The sequence below is a fragment of the Xenopus tropicalis genome, chromosome 2 (genome assembly GCF_000004195.4).
Source record: "Xenopus tropicalis strain Nigerian chromosome 2, UCB_Xtro_10.0, whole genome shotgun sequence".
NCBI lineage: Eukaryota > Metazoa > Chordata > Amphibia > Anura > Pipidae > Xenopus > Xenopus tropicalis.
The window spans coordinates 112,480,233-112,504,636 of record NC_030678.2 but is presented as its reverse complement, the minus strand read 5'-3'; the positions used below and the strand labels follow the sequence as shown (position 1 = coordinate 112,504,636).

Genomic DNA, 24,404 nt, shown 5'->3' with positions numbered 1-24,404 from the left:
ACAAAAATGTCACCCTTTTCCCTGGATACATAAAAATCACATGTCCAGCATTATGAAGCAGACAATAGAGCAAGCAAATGGAATGGCACTCCCCTGGAGAATGTGTAGCAGTGTAAGGGTTCTTGGAAACATAATAAAGAATATTTATCCTACCAACCACTATACAATGGTATCATGCACTCAAAAAAGAGTTTTACTTGAAACATGTTGTGTTTGATAAAACACTGAAAGCTGCAGCTTAGCTCTGCGATGTGACTGTTTCTCCACATATGTTCTTTTGGTCTAATTAAGCTTCAGCTGGACGGAAGCAGTGAATAAGATCAATTAGCATTTAACTACACAGATTGATCCAGGTGCATTGGTATAGGTATCAGTGTCAGACTGGGACCCCAGGGGCCCACCAGAAAACCTTAGACCCAAGGCCTGCTCTCTAAACTATTTTTTCTCCTTTCCTCACTCAACAGCATCTCAATAGCATCTATCCTTCCATCTATTTCTCCTCTTTGTTCCCATTCAGAAATAGTGAATGACCATGAAGCAGGACCAATGGTTAGGAGAAGGAAGGCCCACTGACCCCTGGGCCCACTGGGAGTTTTCCTGGCATCCTGGTGGGCCAGTCCGACACTGTGTACTATTCCTTTGTGCAAGATTTTGATGCAAGTTTATAGGACCAGAATTGGATCCTCCTGACTTTGTCAGATGCTCAGTGGGGGGCCCTGAAAGATATATTGGTCCATAATTGTTGCATACTATGTGGGAGGGACTTTCCAGAGAATTAACAGGTTTGGTTGGATTGCAGGTGTTTAAGCTGTAACTATTAACAGATGGTGCAGAGCCAAGGCATAGTTTATTTAGATATTGTTCAATTTGTGGCCCCATTCAGCTTAGTTCCCAACTACAAAACAAACCTTTCCACTTTTGGAAAATACATAGTTAATCTCCTGGGGTCAGTACAAAACACTCTGAAGGAGGTAAAGTGATCAGAGTCTGTAGGGATAACTTGCGAGTCAATACCTACCTTATTAGTTCTACTGTTTCAGCATACATTGTATATGGAGACTTTGACTCAATGGGGCCATGTTCCATTGCATTCCCACACTCAATGAACGATAAGGCTGCTTCAGTGTAATTCAGAACTTTGTCAAATTTGTCCATCTTGCAAGAAAACAAATACATGGGCATGTTCAAAACCACAGTAAATTACCCAAATGTTATAACTCCAGTCCATCAAAATACTTGCTCAGACTAAATAAAAGTGCGAAGTGTAATGCCTGGACGCAACTCACCATGGCATTTACCAACAATGCAACAGTTTCCCTAGAATTCCAGTGTATCTGTGGCTGCGTGAGGAGTTGTGCCTGTCACAATTGCATCTGACTCATCATAGCAAATGCAATTGTGCATGCATATGTTATATACAGATATTTAGGGTGTTGATTTAGTCACTTCTGGCATTAGCACATGATTCCTTTTGGTGATATTCTGTTTTGCCTAATGACTTAAACAGGATGTAAAGGCACAAAACATGTAGTGTTTGCAAACCTAATAAGAAGCATATCTGCAAAGTATTAAAATTAGACATTTTGTACTGTTTCTATATGGGAGAAGGAAAGGCATTTTTGCATTTTATTGCCAATAGATTAGCCACATTAGTGCCACCTAGAACAATATATTTATTCTGTAGAAAGCACCCTAGAAACAGCCCAAGCTCCTTCTGTTTAAGATACCAGCTGCCATTTTAACTTGGTCTCAGTAACTTCCGCGTTGCAGCTCTAGGGGCTGGTAGCATAGATCACACATTCTGATGGGAGGGGGAGTGAATTCTTATGGGAGGGGGAGCAGGAGAAGGGAGAGAGGAAAGAGCTGTGCAGACTCTGGCCACGAGAATGAAGGATTTTTCTGAGCGAGGAAGTCTAAGAACTTGTTTACAAAAAAGGAGAAAGAAATCCTGTGTTTCTTTTGATAGAGGACTCTGCAGCTTTTTTGTGAGTGTTTATGGCTGTATTTACATTTACCTTTCTGATAAAGCTTACTTAGTTTTTACCTCCCCTTCTCCTTTAAAGTAACTGGTTCTGTGCAGCTGAATTCACTGTTCATCTCCTCTCCCTCCTGAAGCTGCGTACAGGAGGAGACAAAATGAATTCAGCTGCACAGAATCAGTTACAGTGCAAAGTTTCTAATTGAAGGCCATTGCATATACTGTATGCTACTTTTTAGGTTTGCAAGCAGAACATGCAATGTTGTTTTTTGCTTTTACATCCCCTTTAAGCCACTGTGGGAACCTGGAATTACCACTGTGTTGAGCAGGTGTCCCCAACCTTTTTTACCCATGAGCAACATTCAAATGTAAAAAGAGTTTACATGTTATTGGCTATTTGGAAGTCCCTATATTGACTAGCAGCCTCCAGGAGGCTCTGTATGGAAGTACCCCTGTGTTTATGCCTCCAAAACTTGCCTCCAAGCCAGGAATTTAAAAATAAGCACCTATTTTAAGGCCACTGAGAGCAACATCCAAGAAGTTGGTAAGCAACATGTTGCCCGTGAGTCACTGGTTGGGGATCACAGGTGTTGAGGGTGGCAGCAGCTCCTGGGTTCCTAGCATCTATAGGTGCTCTTGCACATGATTTAGCAGAAGAGGAAGGTTGGATGCAATGGTACTAAGTAACTATATTGAAATGCAAGGAGCTTGTTGGAAAACAAATACCCTTAATGAATGGCATCAATAAGTGTAATATGTGCATTCAGTGTAGCATGACTGCACTTGCAGCTGCTTTCGTAAATTACTCTTATTGTGTCTCCCAATAAGCAGCATCCTTCTAGAGGAAAAGTACATTGATTCAATAGTCTTGTGCATTGTTGGCCAAAGTCCTTATGTGCAATGGCATTTGTCATTTTACTCTAGCTAAGAAAAAATAAATCACAAGCAACTTGATTTTGAGGTAATTGATGGTCACAGTATGTCATTGCTTGCATTTTTTCATTCTAAGAAAGGCAATTTCCAGCATAAAATCACAACAGACTGGTATGATGGAAATGTAATTTTTACATAATTTCATTAGGATAAATCAGGATATAGTCCCTTGTGGGAATGGCCAGTCATAAACTGCCAAATTGCATCCTGCATGCAGGTATCCCCACGCAAATGCCCTGGCTGCTGAGCATGTGACTAGCTGATATGTGATTAGTGATTAGTATCACACAAAAAAATGCCATACTGCATTCTAACTAAAGATGCCATCATGTTTACAAACCCAGTTGGCTGTAGCTAACAGAAGTTGTAATACAGAATAGCAGTGGGATATAAATTCCTTTATAGACTAAGTAACTTTTAACCAGCCATCTGTCCAGTATTAATGATGGCATCTTGTTCTGTAGCAACTGAGGGCTGTGTAATGAAAGTGAATGGCATGTATTTACATGGAATGTGCTATAAAGAGGTTGCACCTGATTTACTAAACAGGACAGGATTCTCAGCATGGGGCAGGTTTGCGTCTTGACCTTTTTCAACGAAGGCTGCTAAAGCAATCTTAATCCAGTTTTAAGGGAGCCTCTTACACACAAACAATTTAATTAGCTATTTTAAAGTCATTGTTTGACAGAAAAGCAATAATACAAGCATTTCTTAATTTAACAAAGCCAGTCATGCTTGTAATAGGTTTTATAATTATGTTTGCGGGGTTGTACTGATGATAACTTCATGCACATAAAATACCAGGACAAAATTAGTTTAGTATAATGTAACTGGGAAGAAAATGTTCTCACCATTGCATCTGCTTTATGCTTCATCTGTTTAGCTTCTTGCATAAAATAGTCTGCACTGCGCGGCCTACACAATAAAAATACAAACTCATTTTTCAGCTACGACCAAGGGTTAGCTTTCATGCAATGAACTCCTTATTGCACAAGAAAATGAACAATAAAATGTTCAGAGACATTGCAGCCCTAAAAGTAAGCTCAACTTGGTGCTGTCTTTTTAAACTCAATTAGATATCAAAAACATTACTAAAGAAATGATTCACAAATTATACTATAAATTATATATAATTTTGATTCAGATCAATTAAAGAGACAAATATATACAAAACTAAAATGACTGCACAAGTTATTACAGGTATGCACAAATTATTAGGCTTTATATATAATGAAACTAAGCTTTGACAATGCAGGTTCTCTCATAGCTTCTTTCCATAGCTAATGCATGCAAAATATTTTGTATGGATGTTAATATTGATTATTTACATAATTATCTGTACACACAGATATAAATACATGCTCACCTATTGTCAAACAACATCTGACTTCTTAAATCTTTGTGCCCATGTGGCAAAGATGACCAAAGGTTTAAGTGCACATCTTCTGTATGAAGCAAAGTGCTGGTTTCTGAAGGAACATGGAGGGATCTCTAAAATGAAACAAATTATTTAATATAATCAAATAATGTAGTTTAGACATTACTGCTTGATTGTTATCACTGATTGATTGTTGTGGTTTGTAAATATTTGGACGGTCCAGAATTGAAAGTGTTCTGGAATGAAAGTAGCAGACAGGAAGAGAAGCAGCAGGCTGTTATGGGAATGGTTTTGAAGTGTTACATGTTTGTTAGCAATGAATATAATGACTATGCACAGCATAGAGATAAATACTGTATAAAGATATAAATGATGGCTGCTAATTTTTTGCAATATGAATTCAGCCTTAAACCAAATCCAAATTCAAACCAAATCTAAATTCTTATTAGTATATTCAAATATGATTACAAAACAGTATCATCTGTGAACAAAAACACGCTGCATTAATTTGTCCCCTATTTTAGTGACATATGATTTTAAGGTCTCAGATTTAGCCTAGTAACCTTATGTAAGTGCTAAAGTTTCCACAAATTGTGGATCTTGCATAAATAACACAAAAACATGGTTGGATTTACCTTAAACTAGTGATAAGTGAATTTTTTCGCCAGGCATGGATTCGCAGCGAATTTCCGCATTTCGCCTTTGGCGAATTGTCTCCCGAAACTTCAGTGAAAATTCACCTCGGAAAAATTTGTTGTGCAGAATTTATTTTGTTGCTCGTCAATTTGGTTGCAGTCGCGTCAAAGTGGTTGCAGTCGCGTAAAAAAAAAAGCGCTGGCGACAAAAAAATATAGACGCAGGCGACAAAAAAGACGCAAATTTTATTGCCGTTCGCGAATTTAACGGGACAGATTCGCTCATCACTACCTAAAACTAAATCCAAGACTGGATGTATAATTAGATAATGCTACTAAGGCATTTACAAAAGAAAAAAATTACAATATAGTGTGTATATTTATATACATTTTTTCTAAATCTAAAATACCCAAAAAGTAATGATCATGCATAAAAGGCTTTCAAAACAGAATAGCCATGATGAAGACAGATTTACACAGAACTTGATGCTTTGCTTAGCATCAAATGCATTATAAAAATTGCTCAATGAATAATACAAGTTAAGTGTAAGTTACAGATTTCCTTACCTGATAAACATGAGATTTGCTTTCACTCCTGTAGGAAGATAATGGAAAAAAGTATTTAATTTTCATTTCTGTATGTGTTTTTATAATAAAATGAATATACTAGGTGTGGCTGGCTGGCAGAGTAAACCTCATTTAGAAGTCATTGCCATTGCTAGCATTTAAAAGTATGGTAAGTGTTATAATATAGCCATCTTTAAGAAAAAAGATACATTAACTGCTTTAAGAGCAATTAGCGGGATACTCTACAGTAAATTAAAATATACAGTATTTATTTAGGACATACCCAAAAGCAGCACTTGCTGTATGAACTATCAGTAACTAGTCTTGGTCTCTCCTATGTTTGATGCATTGAGCTTTAGCCTTATGCCATGAAATGACTGTAACCAAATAACACATGTGGGGAAGAAATGCTTGTGGGCACTGCACTTGTGGGTCAAGCAAATTGTATGACAGAATTGGTTTTCAGGGTGCCTGTATATTGCTCCTCCATGCAGTGTCATAAAATTGTCCCTAAATTTAGATGTATTAGATATACAGATATGCGTTCTATTATCCAGAAAGCTCAGAAATATGAAAATGTTTTTAAAAAGCCCATTTTAAGCATCCGATTCTTATTGTTTGATCTAATTTCTACATAATTCAAAGGATATGATATCTGAATTTCTTAGCCAGCATTCTGATTCAATTTTATATACAAGAAGCCATACCAACCGAGCTTGCACACATTTACAAAGCCTCATGAGATCAAAGTAAGGCTTCAACAAATCAAGTGTGCCTAGCAAAGCAGCTGGATGAGTTCAAAAGATTATTAGCTGGAGAATATGGTGCACTGGCTGTGAATAAGTGTGCCTGAAAAAGAGGCACTGTACTCTGATTTACAGTAAAACAGCAACATACTGTATCTATCAATCCCAAGAGCCAGACCAGAGGTACCCAAACTTTTGTCCTCTATGAACTGCACAAAAATACAAGTGCAAGTTTGCATGGGTTTCATAAATCACTACTGTGATTTGCTGACACTTGTGTATTCATTACAGGAAAAAGTGCTGTTGTGCTTCCGGTAAGATCACAGCCAGAAGGAAGGTTTTTAAGAAAAACATTAAAGGGGGCAGAAAGCAACATGTTGGACAATACTGAACTAAATCAATGGGTTGTCCTTGCTGGATTCTGGGGGTGGGATAACTGGAGAAGACAGATAGAAATGGTATATAGTTGGCATACTGTATATGTCAAGTAAATAACTGCCTGATTTTTATGGATCAGCCAAATTCTACCAGAAAGTCCTTGTGCCTCTTATCTAGATAACATTGTAGCTGCAACAGGAGGCAACTTGGCACACTAATTACAACTGCTGATGGTCAGGAGGGGCTAATGGCAAATAATGGCCTGTGAATGCTTAAGTTGGCCCATGGCCAGCAGTCATATTGAGCTTTCTGGATCTTACCAGTTTTAATCAAGTGTGACTAGAAATCCAGTACAGGGGTGTCCAATTAGGCACTATTGCATACCTGGCACCGTAGAGGATATCTAAGCACATTTTGAGCAAGTCCCTTGACCATAGCCACCATAAAATTGGACCTAAAGACAAGGCAGCTAAAATTTAGAAATCAGAGAATTTTCCATAGGGAGACAGAACATTTCACATGAGGAGAGTGGGAAATTTGTGACCTGATTGTATGATCCTGTGCGGCATAGGACTGACTTACACAAAAAAACAACTCAGCAGCCATCTGCTTTTAATGAAACACAATTCCCCATATAACCTAGTGATTTAGATGCCTTTTCAATACCCAGGGTTATTCCAGATGGTTTCTGTTAAGAAAACCACATGGATTGCAGATTTAACTAAACTGTTTAATCAATGCTCTACTCATTGGTCTCTTAGCTTTCTGATTCAATCTGTTAGCCTATAAGAACTTTTGGCCAGTATTTTCCATCTTAAATGTCCCGCAATTCAATTATTCTGTCTGTTTGCCTGACCAATCAGAGACATTGGGTCATCATATATTTGTAGACAAATCTCACATGATCCTGCTGTTCAGCCCAAGGCAAAGAATCTGATCCACAAAGAATGGAGAAACCTTAATAATAAATATGGTATATTATTCTCCACTTACCCTTTAAAGGAAGCAATACATAACTATGCCTATCAGGAAGAATCCCATCAATAGAAAGGAATTATACTGAAAACTGATAATGGCCAAAGCAGAGGTTAGCAATTAAACATCTGCAAAAGCAGGTCTTGGGTTTTTGCTTTTATAAATATAAGATATAAAACTCGGGTTTGCAGATGAAGAGTTAGTAAAATAATTTGTTGACTGACGCAGCCTGTTAATTTGACTGACTGTTAAATAATACATACTTCATCTTTTTCTAAGAGGCACAGAGTACAATTTGCCCACACTGGAGGAAATTAAATGTGAACAACAAAATGTCTGAAAATACCTTTCCATTGGTGTCACTTTGAAGTGTCGCCAGTGTCAATACAATAAGCACTGGAAAATACAATAGAAGGCAATTTCCAGCAGTTATTCAATTGAAATGTTGCCTAAAAGATGAGGTGCAGGCATTATGAAACTTATGAAAGTTCAGATTCTAGTTGGAGCATTCCCTCTAGAGAAACAATAAGATATAAAATGCCATATAGCTAAGAGCCTTCAGCCTGAAAAATATATATAAAACTGCAGAGGGTGCTGTTACAGGATAGATCACAAGTTTATCGTATCAATAGAAAGTTAATTGCAGCGTTCATCTCATGCTTTGGTAAAAATGTTATGTACCCAGGGAATAATCATGGCAAATGGCTTCATGAAGTTTAGATGAAATTCTTAAAAAATATCAACTTTGTGATAGTTACACGTAAGTGCTTAGTTAAAAGCCTTCTCTGAGATAAAGAAAGGTAAAAATGGCATCAAGAAGAAGAGCTTTTAACTAAAACTTTATACCCTCCCTTATATATTTCAATAGGAACAACCAGCAACTTATCTGAATGATATGAATGACTATTCACTAGCCTATCGAAAATCCTAAAATACTATATACAGTCAGGAATAAACCTTTTGTGGCAGACATGCACTTTAGAATAGAGTACCAGAAGGGCGTGCTTTAGTAATTTAGTAATAAAGTATTAGGCACAATTAAAAACTGTCTAGGAATACTATAGTCCACGTCATAGTAAAAGTTCATTTTAGGAAGAACACCCATTTCAACACAACATAACAAGAACCTGTTTAGGAAAACTGTAACTAACCTGCATTAAAAATGCAAGTAATGTTTTACAAGTTATTAAGTGCAGCATTAAAAAATCTGTGGGCTTTTAGTCTATTTCTGGGGACGCTATGCCCCAAATACCTTTATTAATCCCAAAACCTGCCTGGAGGGACCTGAGGTCATATTTCTAATTTTACTCCCAAAGCTCCACAGCTCCTGGATTTCTTCTTCACTTCCATTACCAGAAAAGCACAGACTATGCTGGTTAGTACACAATCAGTTTCCCCAGTTTTTCCAGCAACACTGAGCATGTGCAGTGGGTGCAACACAAGGGAGAGGGATGATCAAGTTCATTAAAATATATAATACATACATCATAAAGATTTAATGTTCATTCCTGCATCTCTGAACTACTACTTAAAGTAAAGTAAAGTATGGAACATGCTTGCCTAACTTTTTTGGGAGGCTAAAGGTGCCCTTCTAAAAAGCACTATTGCTTATTAGAATAATGGGTGGATTTTGGGCATTGTAGTTTTGTAGTGCATCATGTTTGTTCTAAATATAAAAATATTATTTAGTTAGCTCACAGTGTAATAGTATGTATTTTTTCATTTTCCCATAGCCCAGTATATAACTATAAGCCCTGGTGCTTTTTGCACCTGTTAAGTTTGAACACAGTATGATGTAAGTATAGCCAATAATAAACTTTATTCCTTTATGGCTATTTTTTAGGGTAATGCATGTTGCTGTATTAGTAATTATTTCTATGACTGGAAAACATCACTCTTTTCCCTTTGTTCTTACACACTATTTCTGCAGGAAGGAATGGAGTACCTGATGGGGTTGGTGCTGTGTAAATTGGCCATATCAAAGGTGTCAGATAAAACAGTTTCTTGCAAACAGTTGTCCTTTTCTACATGATTTTTTTTCACTTCCCGAGACGCTTCATTTTCAGACTGCATGGAGCAAATATTATGCATATGTTAGACACACATTACACACGTTTATATTTACCAGAACACTGTAATATATTCATATTGATTTTATAAATGGAATAAAAAGTTCATGTTCCAGGGCTTTATAGAAAACTCTCAATACTTATTTAAATCCTGGTGTGTCGTTGATTGGCCCCAAAAATTAAAAAAAAACACTAATGTGAATTTTTTAAAAAAAAATAACTGTCAACATAATAAAGCCAAGTAAATAGATGATTACTCCAGTGTGTCTAGATTACAAAATAACATGCTCAGTGGCTTTATCTCAATCTTTACTTAGATTGTAAGCTCTATGGGGCAGGGACCTCTTTCCTACTGTGTCTCCATACCACATGGCACTTACTCCCTGTGTATTTATATATATATATTTAAATAGACTAAAAGCCTCCCTGTGTGTAATTTTGTATTTTGTAAGATTGTACAGCGCCGCGTACCCTTGTAGCGCTTTATAAATAAAGTTATACATACATACATACATCTTTGTAATGTTGAGATTTTCACCTATTGTTACAGCACCCCCAACTGGAGGCTGGTTTATAAACCCCACAAATAGGCAGTTCACTGAAATCACCAAATGACTAAAGTGTGACAAATTTTAAAGGACACATGGAGGGCCAAATGAGCCATTAACGGCCAGAAATATTAAAATATTTTAGCTCCAAGCTATATTGTGCCAGTTTGTTTAAAAATTACTAATATTGCAGGGAATACCTAACTTGTGCAGTGACCATGGTCACATTATTTTCTTGATTTAAAAGAGAGTAGTAAAGGCACTCTCCTCTCAGCTCAAGAAATCCCAGTGGGAAATAGACTTACTATGAATTAAACACTCAATTAGCATACCAAGTGCATGTTAAGCTAGTTGTAGTTAAATGATTGAACAAAGCTTGTGATATTCCTTGTATGGAGGATTCTATATAGCCCATTGGGATAAACAGGATCATTTAATCACCCTGGGCAGAAGGAAGAGTGTCTCTTCTCTGGAAGGAGAAAATGCATTGCCATAACTGCACTTATGTTTCTTCTCCAGCAACTCTGCCTGCACTGGTACAGGACCTGCTGTGTTCAGTAGCTTGGGAGAATTCATTAACCTGCTGATCATCACAGTCTGAATGCTAGGCAAGCCACCCATGTGTACCAGCACTAAGGGAGATAGGATTAGAATCTAGGTTGGCAATTACATTTTTCTGTAGTAATAAGTCAAATCAACTTGCTTTGTTTTTTCTTTAAGACGTTTCGCCAGTCATCCAACTGATTTCTCAATTCATAATGACTTGTACAAAGATCTTCCTGGAATAAATACCCAGCAATATTGCTCCAATCAGCATCTGTTTATCATAACCAACATGGGGTCAGGGATCTCATGAAGGTAAGTTGTCGATTGTAAGATGTTGTACAATCAACACCTTAAGGTGGCCGCACGAGGTTGCCAAATGAGTGGATCTTCTCCTGATATGCCTACCTAAAGGTGGATGATATCGGGCTAATTCAATCATATGGCCCTAGGGCCAAACAATTGAATTGCAACAGTGGGCATTAGCGCCATTGGACCAAGGACTGAATCAACGTGCCAATGTGGTTTTCGATTCGACGGGAAATCAAACCTGCACAAGGTGTGTATCTATACAGCCATTAACTAGGCACATTCAAATTTTGTGATAAACAGTAACATATAGCAGCATGGTATTCTAGTGACAAAGCAAAGAAATACATTCATGGTAGCAGAAAAGATACCACTTTTTTCTTTGCTTTGTAGTCTTACATTGATTACAAGCCCTAATTTGCCTATCAATTTTGTTTGCCCGTGAACAAAACATTATCACTTTTATTTATCCAGAACTTTCAAGTCCCATGACTTCTAGGGTTTGAATTTTGTTCTGTGGAACACATAACCCCACCTTGGATACAGTGAATCCCTAGAAAGTATATTAATATTATGATCTTATTCTTACATATGGGTCTCTCTGCACTACCCCATAACTGTGCTTGAGGGATTAACAGTCTTACCTTTATATCTTATTTACATTTACTAGATTTAATTTAGCACTGCTCAAATAAATAATAATATTAATATATTTGTTAACAGCAATCTGAAATTATCTATATTCATTTCTGTATTGAACGATTTTGCACAGAAAAATATGTACCTTACGTTTCTTCCTGGTTTTCTCCAAAGCCTTCTCTGCTACTGAAGTAAAACTTTTATGAGTTGAGGACCTGTGTGCTTCTTTCATACTGGTATTCATGATAAGAGTCTCCTGGGCCAGTTCCACTGGTATTCTTGATAAAAGAGTTAAATCAATCCTGACCCAAAGTGACTTGACCTCATCATTGCCCTTTATTGAAAAGACATTCTCATTCCTACCAAATGGAACCAGTGTGTAATACTGTTCATCCAGCTCCTTAGCTAAGTCAGTTGTGGTAGTGGTATTGGCAACGCATGGACTGGCCCTATTAATATTATTGCCCCCCCACTCCTTAAGTCTGTGGTTATTTTCAGTTGCTGGAGTGGCTGATGTATTTGTGGAAAGAGCTGAGATTTCCAGTTCTGTTTCGATTCCAAGATCTGAAGACTGAGATGAAAACTGAATAAATTCCTTGGATTTGGAAGCTGATCTGTTTAAACCTCGAGTCCTCCTAATTTCAGCCCCTAGTTTAGATGTCCTGGGATCTCTTTTGTACAAACCTCTACCTGTTCCCAACAATCTGCTTTTAGGCTGTTCTGTTATATTATCACCAACAGTTGCTTGGTTTAAGGAAGGCTCATCTGGACTATAGCAGTTCTGTTTATCTCCAGTAGATGTCTGTTCTGTCCTCCTTGTGAGTTTTCTGCAAGCAGGTTGTCTCTGAAAAGTGCTTTCTGTTGTAGGAACTGCAACAGCTATCGAAGCAGCAATTTCAATGGAAGCTGAAGATTTTAATCCTGTGTCTTTATTATTCCCTAGGTCTGTGCATATGTTCCATGGTCTTTTGTCCTCCCTTGTATCTTTATTACAGTTATGGTTAGACTGGCATATTTGTGACAAATTTTCACTGTTGCCAGCATCCTCCTTTAAACTACCATAAGAAGGGCAATGTGTATTGCTGAGAATCACGGTTTTGTTAGGATGAACTTTGTTGAGCCACTTATCCAATTGCCATTTGTTTGATGTTGGTTGCTCAGGCTGTAAAAGGAATGTGCAGGGTTAAATTATTGAATTATATAGAAACAGTAAGACATAACTACTAGTTGCTTTTATATGAAAATATATGTAACACCACTCACTGTATGTTATAGTAAATAACGTACCCCCTATTGCAAAATATAAGGATATTATAAGTTCCTGAGGAGTTCCATGACCATATAAAAGCACAAGGCTATGTATTAAGAATATAATTTATAGGATGTTCATGGCCCTTTTATTATTATTAAATTACTTGATAACTTTATAGAAGTAACTTTGAAATATTCAGTGTTCTAAAATATTAAGCAGCTCCCAGAGGCCGACCCTGTTCCCTGCCCCCTCCTTCCTCCCCCCTCCCCAGGATCCTTTTGGCTTACACACGGAGCACTGGGGACAGGACATGCAGAAAATTTCAGCACGCCTAGACCCCAGTGCTTTATATGCCAACAAAGATCAGGTTTGGCTGGGCAGCATGCCGCCCCTAAATTTGTGTCACTCTAGGCCTGGGCCTTTGTGGCCTTGCTACAAATCTGGGCCTGATATTAAGGAAACCTTTAGGGCAGGGATTGGAAATCCCACCAAAAAAATTATAAGTATGGTCCATCCTGCATAGGGAAAATATTCTATGGTCTATTCAGTTGTATTTTATAAAACTTTATAAAAGAGGAAAAAGGCTCTACTGGTTGTGTCTGTGGTACATAGGAATGTAATGTAAATTTGGACAGAGTCAATGAAGTGTGCATGTCCCTCCCACTGTGATATACAACAGCAGCATTTCTTACATTCCTTCCAGAATGCTATATACCCAGAATCTTGCTCAATCACAACACTGTGCAAAGAACCAAACCTAGTGTGGCTCTACATTTTTCTTACAATTATAGCCCCCCTAAAGGTACAAGACTTATTAAAAGCAAACTAAAGAGGAAAGCCCTACTCATATAGCTTAAGTGTAATAAGGTGAGTCTGTTAAGGAATATATATTTATATAAACCAGTCCTATTACATGACATGTTGTTATAAACTCACATCATGTTATGGGGAAGCAGATAGACATAATGATCAAGATAAGTGGCACATCTTATATATAAAAAACCCCTAAAGAAATAAATTAGTCAGTTAATGAAGGGAGTTTTAATTTAAAAAGAAAGGGTGCACAAATGGGCAGTGTCTGTTTTCTTTAAAATATATGCACAGACATCTGGAATGAGTCATCTCAATACTTTATCCATGCCTCTGGGAAATGGCTTCAAATGAAAATAATCCTATGTCAAGAAACTAAGAAAAATTACAGGAGGCTAGAGATATTTACTGACTATGGTAAAAAAAACAAACCAATGCAGCATAAAAATGAGTCCAAATAGTTCAGTATCAAGCATTTGTTTCTTTTTGTTTTCATATTAGTATCAACCCCTAAATTTGTTTGCTCCCAAGGCTTTTCCCAATTTATGGGAAAGCCATCTCCATTAGGCTCCATATTAATCAAATAATTCATTTTTTTAAAAATATTTTTCCTCTGTAATAAAAAAGCATTACTTGTATTTCATTCTAAAATATGATTAATCCTTATTAGGGGCAAAATCCTATTGGGTTTATTTAATGATTAAATGATTTGAGTAGACTTAAGGTATGGAGATCTAAATTACGGAAAGACCACTTATCTGGAAAACCCCAAATCCAGAACATTCTGGATAACAGGTCCTACACCTGTACTACAAAACGGAAACCCATTATCCATAAAGTTCCGAATTACGGAAAGGCTATCTCCCATAGACTCCATTATATGCAAATAATTCCAATTTTCAAAAATGATTCCCTTTTTCTCTGTAGTAAGAAAACAGTACCTCGTACTTGATCCCAACTTAGATATAATAACTCCTTATTGGCGCAAAACAATCCTACTGGGTCTAATTACAGTTTAAATAATTTTAGCAGACTTATGGTAGGAGATCTGAATTGTGGAAAGACCCCTTATGCGGAAAACCCCCAGATCCCGAGCATTCTGGATAACAGGTCCCATACCTGTACAATACTATTTTTTGTGTTTTACTATTTTTTATGTTCTCCTTTTACTTGACCTGAATGGGATTTTCACAACTTTGCTTACCATTTATTGCTCCTTTAACCCCTTCATTGAAACCATCTGGGCCTGAGGGATTGTATTGCACAGCTACTTACACTCCGTTACTGTCTCAGGGAAATCACTGTTTCTAATTATATCATCTACGTCTGTGCAATGATCTCTAAGGAGTTTCAGACTACTGAGACAGAGCTGTGATTCATGATTCACAATCTGAGCATGGAAATTATAAAGAGGTTTGTTATGCTACTTGATCTAAAAAGATAACAGTCTGGATGGTAAATTTCCTAGAACTGTTATGTACTGTACAAATGAATTCAAGTGTAGATTCTTATTTGTGCATTAATTTAAATTTCCTTTCATACCTTTCCTGTCTAGCACTCTCTTCAAATGCTCTACTGCAAAGATAGACATCATCATGAATGCCGATTACCTACATATAAATATAATATAATTTTGAGGGGAGTTTTTATCTAGGGCGATCAATACACTGAGCATTTAACAGTCTGTTCCTGTGTGCACAAATCATTATAAGTCACAGGAAGGGACGTGCAAGTCTCTCAGTAAAGTAACAAAAATGGGCAAGTATGACATGGGTTTTATCTAGCTTACTGTATGCATTTTGCTTTTCATTTAAACTTTTAACACAATGCACAGCTTTTCATAGGTGGCTAACTGTGTAGATGCAAGTGTATTTTTTTCTCAGGAACATACACTGCATATGCACATGTGCTGCTAAGTAATATTCATATTCAACCAACACTAGTTGCAGCAATATCAGAAAGTAAAGGCAGAGTATATGTATCTTTTGCCCATACTGTATATTTGTTGTATATATATATATATATATAAATATATCTGTGTTATTCCCCCCTTGACATCAGAGTATCAGTATTTTGTTAAATGCAGGCATGCAGCATTCCTTCCTGCCATAACCCTTACTTTGGCTTTTAAAACAGAACAGATCAGTTTTAGCAGATATAAATCCAAGATGCTGTTGCTACTGCTGTCTATATAGGAAAGGCATAGATAAGGCAGACAATGTGACAACTACCATTTAAGGAATAAAAAGAAAATGTACAGAAAAGAAATACTCTGTTCTCAAAATAAATTACGCCTTCTTATTTTATCGAGGAGAAATGAATGATAAATTTACTGTAAAAACAATTTCTGTTTCATTAATTTCATACCTGAAGCTATCAGGTTCTGGGATGAGGCCTGGAGAGTTAAAGGCATTTATTGGTTCATAATAGCTGGAGTACAGACTGATTTAAAACTTACCTTCCTTGAGTCATTGATTTTCATGTCACAACATGACAGATTACTAATCATGTAATGCGAGATAATTATATATTGCCCAGATATCACTAGCATAGTAGGGTGTACATGCTGACTCTGCGTGCTGCATAATTTAAGATGAATTTATAATAAATTGGGATTAACTGACAGCTCATTCTCTTCTAGTTAATGCAGGGAAGCAACCACTATATGTGTCAGTGAGCAGAAAGACAGAGCACCCTGAAAAGTGCAACAGAAACCCTCATGCTTAGAGATATGAGGGGCATTGTAAGCAAAACTGGCAATACACATGGTGCCAAGCTATTAAAGTAACAAGAAGTGAGAATAAAATGACACACACTTTGTGCTACTGTAAGTTCCCATCCCATTATTGTAAGATATTAGAAGTCAAAGAGATGTTCCATAGACATATAAAGTTATACAAGTCATAGACCTCCAATATGACTAATATCCATATGCCTGCATTTAAAATAGGTGGTACATTGTTTCTTATAATACTCAAGTTTAAGTGGGCCATTTGATATCTCTTTGAACTGTTGAAAGATATATTGGTTTGTGTAGTGTCCTAAATGCATTCAATGCCTGCAAATTCACATTGAGTTTTGCTGCCCTTCTTATTCTTCCCTGCCAGTTTGACTCTGCATTCTTGCCCAACCTAAGGGTACACCACAGCATCTGGCAAATCATATGTGAGTGCAGATTTCTTTCTTTATATGTGTCCCACACTTAGGAGGAGGGCAGCAATCAGAGGGTGCAGATGTAGGGGGACTTTTTAGCCGTGTTAGCCGAGGGTTTGTGCTGAGTGAGGTCTGTGTGGCTCTTACTAGAAATCTGTGCCTCTGTATGTCACTTAGTTATGAGTCTGTGAAGCCAGATGACTTTCATCTGTATCTGGGGTTTTGTACAACCTGATATTTGACTGATGTGTGGCCCTTTCCTAGGGGTTTGTTTAGCCGCAGGTTTTTCTGTTGTTTAACCCTTACCTCAGGGCTTATGTAGCCTGAAGCCTTAGTGCACTCTGCCTCGCTGGAACTGCTTTCGCTTTCAGAGTCCGACTCTGAACTAGTGTCAGATTCACTGGAGCTGCTGCTTGTCAGTGTGGAAACTCCTGAAGTTCTTTTACTGAGATCCTGAACTTCCCCACTGCCAGGGAGAGGAAGAGAAACAATGTTACAACTTCATACTTCTGTGTGTAAGGTTACAAGACCTCCCATTTAAAGGGCCAGTAACCTTCAAAAAATGTTCTCCATGTATGTATGTACATAATGTATAGTTTGCAGTGACATAACTAGAAGTTTCTGGGACCACAACAATTTTTTTTTAGGAAACCCTGAACTATTGATGACTTATTTTGCAAACATAAATTGAAATTTCAGTAAGGACCCCACTGCTCCCCACCAGACTGCTGGTTGATAATGCTTCTTAAAAAAAAAATCACAAAGTAAAAATTGTGCAATGGTTGTTGTAAAATAAATGCCACATTTTTGAAAGTTGTGTGGTTTTTCATAAAAATGAATTAAAATCACAAGATTTTGCATTATTAAAAACTCATCAGTATATGTATACAGGTGTAAACATAGTAAAATACAAAATATGATCTAGACATCAAAATATAAAGGGCACATTTACTTTCAGCAATGTTGAAGTAATGGAGAACTAAAGGGTACAAAGTACCCCTCACAGCCCATACATAAGCACTTGTGACATACCTAAAGGGAAGGAATTAATAAAGGTGGGGTTTAACAGTAGCCCCTTACCCCTTGCTGGGATGGGCTTATGACCTTACCTCATGACGTCCTGTAGTAGTTAATACAACTAATGTAAGAAAGTTCATGCAAAGCAATGCCAATACCTTTTCACATGATGACAATGAAGTTTGCAAGGATAAAACTGTGCCCAAGCTCTACTGTATGCCACCAATCCCTTACTTTTGTTGTAGCAGGTTTTTTTAAAGTAAAATCAACTATGACAAATCTCACTAACCACAGGGACAAACTAGCATCCTAGGAGGTACTCCAAGCCCTGGCAGAAGTTCATAGTGTGAAAATTGAAAGATTCTCTTCGTGACTGGTTGCTGAGGTGCCCTTTTGGAAATGGCTAAATTAACTTGCAGCCAATCACAGAAGCATTAGAAATATCCTTCCAGATCAGCACCCTAATTAATAAGCTGGTACACTACTGGTTCCCCTAATGGTTAGGAAGAGAACTTCTAAATGGGTTTGTAACATTATCATTACAGGTCACAGGTTGTTGGCTTTTTATTATTTTATTTGTGTGATCTGCTTAATTAAAGCAGAAAGAGAAGATAAAGGCCTTTACATATCTAGGTAGGTGGTACCATTGCCTAACAACACTAATATTATTATATTATAAGCAGTTATTTGGCTCACAATGGTCCCCATTAAAAAATAAGGGGGGGCATCATTTTGTCTATGCAGGTCTCCTGATCTGAGGATTTTTAACAGCAGGCCAGGTTGTATGCAAACACTGACAATTTGGACATTATTTTTCACAAGCTTTAGTTACCCAATAATCTTAATAGCACAATATACGAGCAAATCGCAACGTCTACGAAAAAGTCGCGACAATTTGCGCAAGTCATAACTGCTACGAAAAAGTTGCGACAATTTACGATAAAGTCGTAACGGCAACGAAAAAAATCGCAAAAAATACGAAAAAGTCGCAAAATGTTTGTTTTCAATCCGAAATTTTCCCATTCGCATTCGAATTCGTGGATTAGTAAATCAGCCCCAAAGAGTTTCATTATTTTCTTACAGTTTTTTTCCAGTGTGCTTTTCTCAACCTACCATTATTGCTATAGCCATGCTCTTTGTTAGAAGTGGATTGCAAATTAATTCACTGGAATCAGTCAGTTGGAGCAGGTGAAATCTGTCTGTAACTTACAACATGAGTGTGTTTGTTGCAGCAAAAAATATGTTAGGCTAAGCAACTCACTGTTATTTATAAATTGTACATATATGTTTGTAAAAAAAACTATAAAAACTACTTGTCAAATAGATCTATTATAGAGGGATTTATTTAAATAATAGAAGTTTCCTGTTAATGCTGCTGACAAATTCACAATTGACTCCTTCAATTCACTTTAATTGTGAAGAAACATTTTTTCAAAGGACATGTCAACCCCCAAAATATTTATCCAAGCCCTGGCAGAAGTTCATAGTGTGAAAATTGAAAGATTCTCTTCGTGACTGGTTGCTGAGGTGCCCTTTTGGAAATGGCTAAATTAACTTGCAGCCAATCACAGAAGCATTAGAAATATCCTTCCAGATCAGCACCCTAATTAATAAGCTGGTACACTACTGGTTCCCCTAATGGTTAGGAAGAGAACTTCTAAATGGGTTTGTAACATTATCATTACAGGTCACAGGTTGTTGGCTTTTTATTATTTTATTTGTGTGATCTGCTTAATTAAAGCAGAAAGAGAAGATAAAGGCCTTTACATATCTAGGTAGGTGGTACCATTGCCTAACAACACTAATATTATTATATTATAAGCAGTTATTTGGCTCACAATGGTCCCTGACCACTGGAGTGGAGTCAAATTCCCACCTCTGACCCCTTGCCACACTGTGAAGTATTTACGAAACCCACCCCATTAAAAAATAAGGGGGGGCATCATTTTGTCTATGCAGGTCTCCTGATCTGAGGATTTTTAACAGCAGGCCAGGTTGTATGCAAACACTGACAATTTGGACATTATTTTTCACAAGCTTTAGTTACCCAATAATCTTAATAGCACAAAATCCTGTTCTAAAACACTCTAATACATTAGTCATTATAATATAAACAATGAAAAAGACAACAACACTGAAGACTACTGTAATTGAAAATGTAATTTGGGACATTTTGAAAGTCTGCATATGATTAGCTTAGTCATCACTGACAGTAAAAGAAAGAGAAAAACAAAACTAGGCAGAAAATAAATAATGGTAGAGATTCTGTCTGTACATCATACTGACTCCTGCCTGAACCGATATTAAAATGCAGTCACGCTGACACGTACCTTTAGTAAACTATACACGCTCTCCTCTAATCTCATGTTCTGACCTATACTTTATGTGACATTTTCTCTGTGCCTTATTCATTCACTTCAAGGTGTTTCAAGCCAGCAAGCTCTTTTTCATGCTGGTTTTCATTACATTTCTGTCACACATTCCACTTGCAGTCCCACAAATGGATTAAGAAGCTTCCCATGCTAGATGAAGCACCCACGCTTTCATTATGCCCTTACATATATATAATGTGCACTGAGATCTACTGCGTGAAAAGTAGCATTTTGCTGGATCATCTGAAAAGCTCTGACAGGTACATTTGAACAAGTGATGGCTTTTCTTAAGAAGTAGGAGGCAAAATTGCTGCGGAAAAAATCACTAAGACTTACAGTTTACAAAAAAAACCATTGCTTGTTGGTGAACATATAATTTATCTATTTTACTTACATGACTACTACATTTAATCAGTTATTACTTCAGGTCTTACTGTATCTTCTCAGCACAATTTAACAATTCCTCAAACTTATTGACAATCCACATTGGCATTATTACTGAAACCACCCTCCCACAAAAAAAGGATTTTTAAAAAAAATCTAGCTTATATTTATGTATATATATACATTTTAGCCTTCATCTTGCACCCTTTTCCATGCTTAACCATTTTCATTTTCAATTAATTTATCCTGAACATGATGTTCTGTAAACACATCGTTATCAGACTGATAGAAAATCAGACACACTTAGAACAAATGCAGGTTTCTTGGTTTTAATTAGTGCAACCCTTAAGAAGTGTCCCTAGTTTTTACTCTAATAAAGATATGTGAAAAAAAATTAAGTATTTATTTATAAGTCAATGTTTTGGTTACACTTAGGAATCTGTGGCATTGCATTGACCTGTGTTTTTTACTTTCCTTTCAATTCTTTAAATGTGTCCTACAATGGAGTATTATTTTATCATTTTCTTCTGTGACTCTTCTGTAACCCTTGGTCAGCTACACTCTATATGCTGTCTTGCTCACAGCTCTGATGAGCAGACTTTCCCTCCAAATACTATCACTACTTTAATCCATAATAATGCAGCTGCTTGACTCATCCACCTTAGATGACTCCTGATCTTGCCTAATCCCACAATTTGTATCTCATATCACCTTATCCATTTAGACTGTAAACTGAGGGCCTTGTTTTGTGCTACATTGTATTGGTGCTTCTAGGCTTGCTGCTGCATGAGGCCAGTCGCTTTAGCCCCAGGTTGGAGCTGCAGAGTGCCATTGAGTCCTATGGGAGGCTTCCAAAATCATGCTAAGTCTGAAAGTTTTGCCCGCCGTTTACGTGCGCTCAATACGAAAAAGTCGCGACAATATACGAGCAAATCGTAACGTCTACGAAAAAGGCGCGACAATTTGCGCAAGTCATAACTGCTACGAAAAAGTTGCGACAATTTACGATAAAGTCGTAACGGCAACGAAAAAAATCGCAAAAAATACGAAAAAGTCGCAAAATGTTTGTTTTCAATCCGATTTTTTCCCATTCGCATTCGAATTCGTGGATTAGTAAATCAGCCCCAAAGTTTCATTATTTTCTTACAGTTTTTTTCCAGTGTGCTTTTCTCAACCTACCATTATTGCTATAGCCATGCTCTTTGTTAGAAGTGGATTGCAAATTAATTCACTGGAATCAGTCAGTTGGAGCAGGTGAAATCTGTCTGTAACTTACAACATGAGTGTGTTTGTTGCAGCAAAAAATATGTTAGGCTAAGCAACTCACTGTTATTTATAAATTGTACATATATGTTTGTAAAAAAAACTATAAAAACTACTTGTCAAATAGATCTATTATAGAGGGATTTATTTAAATAATAGAAGTTTCCTGTTAATGCTGCTGACAAATTCACAATTGACTCCTTCAATTCACTTTAATTGTGAAGAAACATTTTTTCAAAGGACATGTCAACCCCCAAAATATTTTTTGTCTAATAAAAGAAAACATAATTCCAAGCAAGTTTCCAATGTGGATTTATTGAAAATTTTTAGTGCTTTAAAAGTTATTTGTATATGTAATTACTATTGAAAGCAGCATTTGCTGAGCTCCTGGTTGTTACTTGTTGCAAACAATGTTGCAAAGGTCAGTCTCCTCCAGCAAGTCAGGGCTGTCAGGCTGCTGCCTTGTGTTACATTGTTTCAAATGCCAGAGCCACCAGGGCAGAGAATAGAAAAGGGCAGACAAACACTACTTCTAATAGCAATTATATATACAAATAATAATACAAAGTCAAAAACCATTGCAAATTTTAGGGAATGTATATTGCAAAGTTGCTTAGAATTATGTTTTCTTTTACATTTAAAAAAATTTATATTTTGGGTTGACTTTTCCTTTAAGACAAAGCAAATGAATAATAAAGGTGCTGGCAAGATTTCTTACATTTCTAGTTTCACCTGTTGAATCTGTCCAGTTTCAGAAAAACACTTGTGAAACCATAGGAAAATTTATGGATTTGTAAAAACTTTTTTTTGTATTAATTTTTTCCCCTCAGAATACATTTGAGTCCATTGCTGTTTTTTAGTGGTGACTTTGTTGCTGTGAAAATATTCACCAATGGCAAAGTTAGGGTTTTCACTGTGAATCCATCACTATTTGCACCAATAGCTTTGATAAAGCCTACCACAGAGGCCAGACAGCTTTTGCAAACTCAATTTCACTTGGATGGATGGTACTTTTAATTTTCTAGTGCTATGGAAATGCTAGTTCATATGGATTTATGCCAGCAAGTCTATTAAAGTCTAAAGACAAATAAACTATCTATTATGGTTTCAAGTGTCACGACCGCACTTCTATCTAGTGTCAATCATTTCCAGTAACAAGTTCTTCTGACGATGCACAAGCTTTTCAATCACAATTTATCCATCAAGCCAGCACTCTGTCAGACACAATATAACCAACTCCTTAAGAACGTTAAACACATCTTGCAGTTATTAATTTGATAATTCTGTTAATTAAGTTGTGTGACAGTCTTTAACGGGTAACTTTAGAAAAGCCGTTTAATACAATATTACATTTATGAATGTCAGCTGCAAGGTTGACTTTGCTCATTTGGTAATAATCTAATCAAACATTAATGACCGTCTGAAGGCGTAAGAACCTTAGGTCATGCACACACGTGATTTATTTTATGGTTTTTGATTGTAATTTTTTTTAATTATAAAAAAGCTGAAGTTGATTGGTAAATTCCACCTACAGTGCAAGGCAGCTTCTTTAACAGACAGCTGTTCAACAGTTCAAGATCCTGACTTGAGTGGCTATCCCAGTAATCCAGAACAATAACTGAGCATTCTCTTCTTGGCAAGTAAAGCCTGCAGTAAGCTTGGTAAAAAAAAAGTGCAACTGACAGGCTAGTCAGCAGCATTTTCTCTTCAAAGATTTAAAGGGATAGCATGCTGCAACCAATCATTGGCGCAAACTGAACTTCCATCTCTTAATTTTCTATTTGAAGCTGCAAATAGAAAATTAAGAGAGAGTCGCAGAGCTATCACTCTCGGCAGATGTGTGCCCATGTTAATAAATCAGGTACAAGCTGGCATTTTGCTTGCACCAATGAGTGTCACTTACAACAGTGCCGCCATAGAAACATTAGCACATAATTTATGTGGTGCAAATGTGCTGAGTGCAGGCACAAAGTGATACTTTGAAGTAACACTCCCGAGTGTTAATTCTAGGGTTTCTTTGCATGTTTTGCCCTGTACTTTACATCTTGCACCATACAGTATGTAGAAAAGCAAAATGGATGGCTAAAATGATGCAAATGTGGAATAAGTCATGTCATGAAAGGCACACTGTTTCAGTCCAAAAACTGCACTGTGCTTGTAAATGACCCTTATGCCGTTTTATCTAGAGTTGCCACCTCACCCCTTTAAAGCTGGCCATACACGCACTGATGATATTGTACAAAACCTTGGCGAGGTCAGCGAGGCGACCGATATTGCAGAAGACTGCGGATATTTGTCGACTTGCCGATCGGGCGGGTTAAAAGATTTTGATCGGCTGCCATTGAAGATGCCTGAGCAAAATCAACCTTCAGGGCTGAATCGGCAGAAGGAGGCAGAAATCCTACTGTTTCTACTTCCATATCTGATTATTCAGCCCTGAACATCTGTGGAGGAT

At 37.0% G+C, this 24,404-nt stretch overlaps 1 protein-coding gene across 4 annotated transcripts in view; it reads right to left on the bottom strand.

Annotated features, from left to right (window-relative positions):
- aff3 (AF4/FMR2 family member 3) overlaps window positions 1–24,404 on the bottom strand; it is a 135,051-nt gene that overhangs the window by 4,729 nt on the left and 105,918 nt on the right. For all 4 annotated transcript variants that reach the window (XM_031897011.1, XM_031897014.1, XM_031897012.1 and 1 more), the window contains 8 exons: window positions 17,220–17,379; window positions 11,844–12,860; window positions 9,535–9,657; window positions 8,960–8,967; window positions 5,492–5,519; window positions 4,278–4,402; window positions 3,763–3,826; window positions 1,019–1,155 (listed from right to left, as the gene is read on the bottom strand). In XM_031897011.1, coding sequence (XP_031752871.1) covers window positions 1,019–1,155; window positions 3,763–3,826; window positions 4,278–4,402; window positions 5,492–5,519; window positions 8,960–8,967; window positions 9,535–9,657; window positions 11,844–12,860; window positions 17,220–17,379 — 1,662 coding nt within the window. The remainder of the gene's footprint in view (window positions 1–1,018; window positions 1,156–3,762; window positions 3,827–4,277; window positions 4,403–5,491; window positions 5,520–8,959; window positions 8,968–9,534; window positions 9,658–11,843; window positions 12,861–17,219; window positions 17,380–24,404) is intronic.